Source organism: Arachis ipaensis, chromosome B1 (genome assembly GCF_059453495.1).
Source record: "Arachis ipaensis isolate K30076 ecotype BB chromosome B1, ASM5945349v1, whole genome shotgun sequence".
Taxonomy (NCBI): Eukaryota; Viridiplantae; Streptophyta; class Magnoliopsida; order Fabales; family Fabaceae; genus Arachis; species Arachis ipaensis.
The window spans coordinates 26,153,214-26,161,539 of record NC_142436.1 but is presented as its reverse complement, the minus strand read 5'-3'; the positions used below and the strand labels follow the sequence as shown (position 1 = coordinate 26,161,539).

Here is an 8,326-nt window from a genome sequence, read left to right as displayed (position 1 = left end):
TTTTTTCATAGGCTTTTCTTTTGTGGCTTCCATTTTTCTTCTTTCTTCTTCTTTGAATGAAAGATGTGACCGAAACAAGAAAGATGAGAGAGAAGAGAAAAACTTTTGGTGAAAGCTTTCGATGCAAATTAAATTGAATTGAATTTGGAGTTACGGTTACCAAAGAATGTAGTAACCGAAGTATGCTTTAATGACCTTGGGTCATTTTCATCTTTTCTTTTATTTTGAATTATCATTCTTAACTCTTGGGTTGTTTCTTTTGATTGGGTTGGTTCCATATGTTTGGCACATTTTGATCTTTCTTTGTTTCTTTAGCCACTTGATTTAAGCAATTGGTAATGGATTTAAACTTGTTTAGGAACTAAAACAGACTTTTATTGACTAGTCCAATAAAAGATTAATTTTTCTTCCTGCACACTAATAATACCATCAAACAACCAATTAAAATGAATTTAAACACTTAATATTTTAATAATTTTTTAATTTACATTTTAATAATATTTGATCATCATTTCAGTTTCCAAACTCAACAAAATTTATTATCATAGTACCAACTTACTAGAACAAACCACGTTAGAAAATTGTTATTTGACTTATTTCTTACTAATAACATTAACGTGACCAGGGTTACGAATTCAAAATAATAATGCTTAATTACTAGTAGAGAGAGCGCGCGTTATGGCCAACGTTTTGAAGAACAAAACATGTCACAACTGCAACCACCGAAAAAAAAAATCTGTATTCTCTTTCTATAAATTTTGTTCTGTACCATAGTGGGATCCTAGTTATACATATGCACCTATTTGAATTCTGACCTCTGATATGGATCACATTGTGTGTGTCCAAAGGTCAATTCTCTGATTATGTAACTGCAGTCTAAAATGAGATCCTACTTAATGGAACTCAATTACTCACTTGAAATGTAACAATGCCTGTCATTTCAGGAAGTTCAAACAGCATATATCAAACTCAAAACAGAGAAAGAAAGACAATATTAAATGGAAAATATTGGGTGAGAAGATCTTGAGAACAAGGGTCACTGAGGCAGCACCATGCTTTGGGAAGTGATAACCATTTTCTTGTGTGGAAATAAATCGCTTTTGATATAGAACTAACACCACTTTCTAATTGTAAAGTTTGTGCATGTAAATGTGTTAGTGGGAAGTTGCCAAGTTGAATTAAAAGTAGTTTTACATGTGCATTTAATTACGTAACGTCACGTTAATAAAAATAACTACTTTACCAAAGGAACACTTTGGTAAGTGTTAACAATTTCTTGGTCATTGCAACACCAATTTTAACTTGCTTTTTTCTCCCAACAGAAAGGAATTACTGCAAAACTGATATTTATTATTAGAATTGATCCAAAAAAAATACATATAAAATATATATTTAAAAAGAAAAGTCTATCATATGAAAATGCGTGGGATTCTCATCTTATAAAACCTATATTAAAAACGGCATGTGAAACGAGATTTTCATTATGAACTTTATACCTATGATGGAACTATTGGTGAAATTCTAGCAATGAACACATAAATTTGCTAAAACATTCATTTTCACTATTTTTCTTTCATATTCACAAATCACGAACACTAGGGAGATGAGCTCTCTTCATCTGAACTGGTTGTATCTTGCCTTGCATGGTACCTGTTGAGAACTGGTAACGACGCGCTCGCGGCTATCCTGAAGGATCTCGCGGAGCTAATCACAGTTTTGTCCTGCATCTTCCCCACTTCTTTGCAGACCTGATCCAAAATATTGAGAAAGTCTCTCACAATCATGAAAATTCTAAAAGGATGCGCTTCTTCCTTTGCCATATTCCCATGAAAGTACTCTGTTACTTCTTTCACAAGGAACAAAGCCTTTCTCTCATCAGACTTAATCGTAACGATTTTCGCTTCGGCAACTTTCAGGAATAGCTTCATTGAGTTGAAGAAATTCCCCTGCATACCCGGCTTTTCATGCTGCAGAACCAATCTCACTTTATCAAGACCCGATTCGAGCTTAGAGACATAACTACTTAAGACTTCGGAGTCCATTCCTGCAGCATTTTTCACGTTTCCAAGGTCTCTACTCAGTCCAGCCACAACCTGCAATCCTTTCTTTCTGAACTCATCATCATTAAATTGAGAATTCATTTCTGCCTGTGCATTTTTGCTGGACGATTCGCCACTTGAACCTTCCGTTCTAATGATTTCTTGGACAACAAAGTGAAGCAATGTGGTCTTTCCATCTGTTCCCTTTATATCTACAAGTTTTAGGAGTGTGTCTAGCTTGAACGCCTTGGCATCGCCACGGTAGGTTCCAACATTCATTCTGTTCCCTGTCCTAAGAACAGCTTCAAGGAGTTTGAGGAACAACCGGCTGTTCTTCAATTCCTCACTCGCTGTCTGAAAAATGCCAACAAAACAAAATGTTACTGAAAGAAGACATTAAAGATAATAATATAAAGCATATAAGTCATAGATACCTCGAGGGTTTGAAAGGATTTCCTAAGGTAGTTAACTTCTGTGTCAAAATTCGCTCTGTACAACATGGCTTCCACTCTTTTGAAGGCTAATGGTATGTCAAGGACAGTTTTAAGGAATCTCTCTGCAGAGCCTAGTTTTGAAACACCAGCATCATAGCTTTTGAGTTTTATTTCTTCCTCTTTAGTTGGTGCCATCTTTACAAGAGTTTCCAATAGCTCAGCACCCAAACCTTCAGGATTCCCTGTATCATACCAATAATAATAAAATCCAACCATTACGTTTGCAAAGTGCTTTGTTGAGTGGTTGTGGTCTTGTGGATAAGCAAATGACTCAAGGTGAAAAATAATAGAAAAAAGTTCAAGCAAGACTTGAGATATTCACAACGTTATGCATTTATTACTTATTTAGTAGAGTAATTTAAACTGGAACCTCAAAAAGTTTAATATGATGGCTAAAATGTAGTAGTATACGGTAATCATACATTATATTGAAATTCTTGGTGTCATGACATCTACTATCAAAAGTTGATACCTGGAGAACAGAAATTACATGATATAAATTATTTTCTTCTTTATCATACTTATTTATTATTTATTTCTTTTTTTCTTTTTTTTTTTTTTTACCTTTTTACTTTACAAGAATTAATTATTAAGTTCTTTTTTCAGAATACAAAAAGTTTACTTCATGGAATATGAAAGAATGTTTCACCAATAAATTAGAAATCATTTATCTATGTTCAAAACAAGGGCGCACTGCACTTTTAGAGGCAGCTTGAAAGTCAATATTCAGAAACGAAGGAATCAAAGGGTGTGGAGAATGATTAAGTTGATCATATCATTTTAATATTCGCAAATTCCAACTAACTTTTCATGAGTCATGATGATGTTCTTTCATACTTAATTACGGATGTAATTATGACGATTCTTGTTAAGTTCTTAAGCTATATATGCATTCTGTTCATAAATAATTGACAATGTTCAATTTGATTTGCCTAAACAGCTTTGCCTCAATTACACGCCGAAGAACAAGGTATAATCATTTGTAGTGTGTGCATATGAACCCGTGAATCAACACTGTCATAAACAAGAAAACAAGGCCAACTACTTTTCTCCCATAAACACAATCATTAGGAATCACCAACTACTAACATAACAAAATTGGATAAAGTAATCTCCTACGTGATGAGATTAACAAGCATGAGTTACGTGAGTTTATCCGCGAATTGCTTCAAGTTTATGGAGTTTATCCGAATTTATTTTAGTTTACTCAAATATAAATTAATTAACGATTTAACTCCTTCAGCTATCTATACTCAGTGAACTCAACCATCATCGTTGGTAATCGCTAACTAGTAACTAACATTGTTTTATGAGTAAAAAGATAAAAATACATAAAAAAAAATCATGATGTCTTAAAATACATATTAAGATTTATAAATATCTAAGTATATCCAAAGATTTTTTTTTAAATAAAAATATATATCAAAGATTCGTAAATATCAAATTTTTACTAACTTAAACTTTTTAAGTGTACTTTTATTGATGTATTCTTGTTTTAATAAAAAAAATTTAAAAAATATTATTACTATGTGGTAAGATTAACTAGTATCCAAAAAAGGAAAAGCAAGTGAGAACAAATATAATAATGATAAAAAAAAGTGAGAACAAATAAGAAGTGAAAATTACCGTCCAAGAGAGCTTCGGAGACCTCATCTCTAGTAACATTGAGTGCCCTGAGCATTATAGCAATGTTTTGGGACTTCTTGGGATCTAACACTCTGTTCTCCTGTTCAACGGGCGGAATAACTGATTTCCTTGTAACCGTTTCTTTAGGTGTAGAACTGGTGGCACCGCAGCCAAAGAGAGATTCCATCATGCCCTCATTTAATCTAGCAAGGAAAATTAAACAAAACAAAAACAGACTTTTATTAGAAGAAGAAGAAAGGAATAATACTGTTATGATTTATTAACTGGAAGCAGTAAAGCACTGCTTATAGTTTCACTTACTGAAACGAACTTGACTTTAACTGGTCCCACACAGTGGCACGCTCAGATGTAGCACGCACTTTATCCCAATGCAGAGCCTTCAGCTTGGGTCTTCCTCCTTCCACGTCATCACCGTCCAACTTCTCAGATGATGCCACGCTCTTCATCTTGTTTAACTCCTCTGAAGCCTTTGCAATGCTCTTTGCAGCGGATGCTGCAACTTGGCTCCGAGACCAAGACTCCTGCTGAATTCTTGAAGCAGGGAGGGAGGACGACGTCGATGACGAGGTCAAATTTATTGCTGGAGACTGAACCTTCCGGGGCGCTGCTCGCATTGGCGGAGGAGGAGGTGGTGGCGGTGGCGGAGGATTGATTGAATTCTTGGACATATTTGAATGAATATGAGTTAAATTTGGTGCTGGAGGAGGTGCCGAGAATGTCGGCCGTCTGGAAGGACCGGAGGTAGATTCTTGCTGTGTCGGGGATGGTGACCGTGGCGGAGCATGCTTAATTGGTGGCATCATGGCGATTCTGGTATCCGACGAAGCTGAAATCCGAGACTTCGGAGAAGTTCTCTTCGAGAAAGGAACTGGCGGTGCCGCCGCAGTACCGCTACCGTTGGAGAGATAACTATGGCGCGAAACCGGCGTGTGGTAACCGTCATCGAGGCTGAGAGATGAGGCCTGTGGCGAGTGAAACGCCGTGTCTCGGCTATCCACTTCGTCATCGGACGAAGATGACGAGGAGGCAGCCGGTGGCGGATGGCTGCCGTCGGCGACGGTTTTGCTTAGCGGCGGCAATGGCTGAAGCTCGGGGCTGGGACGGTACCTTTCTGAAACCTTCATCGAATTCAGTTTTCGATATGAAGAACGGTTCATTTCACTCGAAGTGGCTTCTTCACTCGGTTCGCTCACCGACGCTCTGCTTGGATCCACCGTCCCAATGTAGTACAAACTAGACGGTGGCGCCGCCGCCGCCGGTGGTGGCAACTCGTTTCGTGACCCTACGGCCACCAGCTTCTGCGTCGTCTCCGCCGGCTGCTGCTTCGCCGTTTGCTTATACAAGAAGAACGCCAGCACAAACAGCATTGCAAACGTAACGAACGCGACAGATACCACAATCGCCACTGTCTTAACCGGCTTCGCCGGCTGCGTTGCCGTCGGGTTTGCAATTCGGCCGTTGGTGGTGTCCACCGCTGCCGGCTGCTGGTTCAGGTCCGCCTGCGGTGGACCTGGTGGATTCTCGTTGAAGAAAGGAATTTCCGGAGGGGAAGGAGTGTCCAGTGACGGCGAAGGCGGAGGTAACGCCGGAGCTGATGCTGCCGGAAAAAGCGGCTGGTGTAGAATTCTTCTTGAGTTGGATTTTGAAGCATTATTACATAATTGAAATGCCTTGAGGGCTTTTGCGGAGGGAAAGGCGAAGAAGAGGATGGTCCAAAACTCTATTGATAAGATAATAAAGAAGCAGCTCCAATTATGAGTTTTCATGGTGTTTGTGAATTTCTTCTTTTTTCTGCTCTAATCTCTTTGTTTTTCACTTTTGTTTTGCCCAATACATAACTAGCTTTTGTTCTCTCAAATTCTTCCTTAGCGCCATACACGAAACACTGAAAATAAAGATAGAGATACTAAAATGAAAAACTACCTAAGAAAGCCAAGTAAAGAAAAGAGGGAGCAACTTCTTTGGGTCTTGTTGTAAGATCTGGGTGCTATACTGAATCCGGCTTTCGTCATCGTCATTGTCTTAGTTTTTTATACTCTTTCTTTTATATAATTTTATTTGATTTTTTCTACCTTTAGTTTACACGTCGTTTTAGTGACATTCTTAGATTTCAATTACCATGTTTTAAATTGCATGTTTTAATTTAGTGTGGGGCAATGTGCAATAATGAGAATAATAATAGATGGATGATAGAGTGAATTGTGAGTGATGATAATGAGACGTGGCAGAGATTTTTGGCTATTTCTTTTTCATATTTGTTTAAGGGTAACTGAGGAAGATTGTCCAATGATGATGATGACCCTGAGATTTTAATATATTATTGTTGTTTTATAAATATCTCTACATAAGTTAGTAGAAAGGTAGTTACTAGATCGGATGTTAAATACTCCTAAATCCAAATATAAACAAAATCATTATATTGAGAGGACCAAAAAAATAGCCCGAATTTATTTTATTTAATATTTATTAATTATTATTATAATTAATAAATATTAAATAAATAAGTTATAATTATTTTTTGTTGATTTTTTAGTTATTAAATATTTTCGTAATCTAAAATAGAATTTATGAACCTAATTTAAGATGTGTGTGTTTTATTGACATTTAATTTAATAATAAATAAAATTAAATGGATAAATTGTCCTTCGCCATGAAATACAAAAATATTTAACGAATAGTTTAGTTTATATTTTTAATCATAATTTATTTTATTTTACACTCTTTTATGATTATTGAAATAAATTGAATAATATTAAAATTATAATAAATATATAATTATAAATATTATATATATTAAATTATAAATATTAAATAAAATAAAATAAAATAAATTTAAATTATTATCTCAATAAACATAACCACATGAGATCAGGGACGGACATACAGGGCGAGTGGAGGCTTCGCCTCCCCCCAACTTTTTTAAAAAAAGATTAATAGTAATAATTTATTAAGTATGATTTAATTTTTTTAAAAATTTATTTAGTATTTAGTCTAATATAAATAAAAGTCCAGCCTAACCTAAATATTAATGATTTCTAATAGCTAAAAATGTAAGTAACAATATTAAAAAAATTTGAAAAGATATTATTACTAATATTTTTTAATTAAATAAAATTTTTTAAATTCCATAAAGTAGATTTTTTTTTTCTTCTTGTGAGCGTCCTTTTTGATTCATTTGGTATTAATTCTTTCTGTTTCAACTATTACAACTGAGAGATCTTTTTCAGCGATGAATATTGTAAAGAATAACTCATAAACAAAATGAAAGGTTAATTTCTTACTAATTGTCTTTTAATTATATTGAAAAAAAAATTGCTGTAAAATTTGACACATATTCTATTATCGATAAATTTATGATACGAAAAATCAACCATTTCGTTAATAAAAAGTACATACATATTTTTTATACTTTAAAATATATTCTCTATCGATATATTTTTGTAATACATTTTACATTATATAATTTTTTAATATTATATATATTATTGGCCTCTCTAAAATAATATTTTTGGATCCGTCCCTACATGAAATATATCACATATAGCTAGACTGCTAGCATTTTTTATATTAAAGCTGATAAGTTCATGTTCTGTATATATTTATTATGTTGTATACGTATATGATGTTTTCTTTTGTTGGTATCGAGAATTCGAGGGTAAAGCACAAACTCTATCTTTTAGATGCCATTAATGTCCTCTGTCCAATGGTTATTATAAGCCACTTTGCGGCTTTATCTTTTCCAACATTCTGTTCCGTGGTTGTTTGGCACTTCCCGCTTCAAAAAGCTCATGTATTCTCTATATAAAATAAAATAAAGAAATACGAACATTATTTCTAAGTTGGGATTTTTTATTTTAATAAATAAATTAATTATAATAATTATTAAAATAAATATTTTAAAAAATTATTATCAAAATAAATATTTTTCTCTTATCTCGTTTATACTGTAAACGAGATAATTCTGTATATATCTCGTTTACACTGTAAACGAGATACGATAGGACAAATTTTCAGCAGCTATAAAAAAGATGTGTAACCCTTGGCATTCTCCACACAGATTTTATATTTTTTTCTGTCCCGTTTTTCTCACAAAAACAAGGCAACAATGGCCAGGAACAGCGTGTACATAGTTGTGTGTGTTTACCC

At 34.3% G+C, this 8,326-nt stretch overlaps 1 protein-coding gene across 1 annotated transcript; it reads right to left on the bottom strand.

Moving 5' to 3' along the window:
• Window positions 1–1,409: 1,409 nt before the first annotated feature.
• LOC107627700 (formin-like protein 6) lies at window positions 1,410–6,197 on the bottom strand. Its single transcript, XM_088501299.1, has 4 exons — window positions 4,481–6,197; window positions 4,160–4,362; window positions 2,474–2,715; window positions 1,410–2,393 (listed from the first exon to the last, which is right to left on the bottom strand). Exons 1-4 carry the CDS (start codon window positions 5,944–5,946, stop codon window positions 1,596–1,598), a joined length of 2,709 nt encoding a protein of 902 aa, XP_088357425.1. The 5' UTR covers window positions 5,947–6,197; the 3' UTR covers window positions 1,410–1,595.
• Window positions 6,198–8,326: the final 2,129 nt, after the last annotated feature.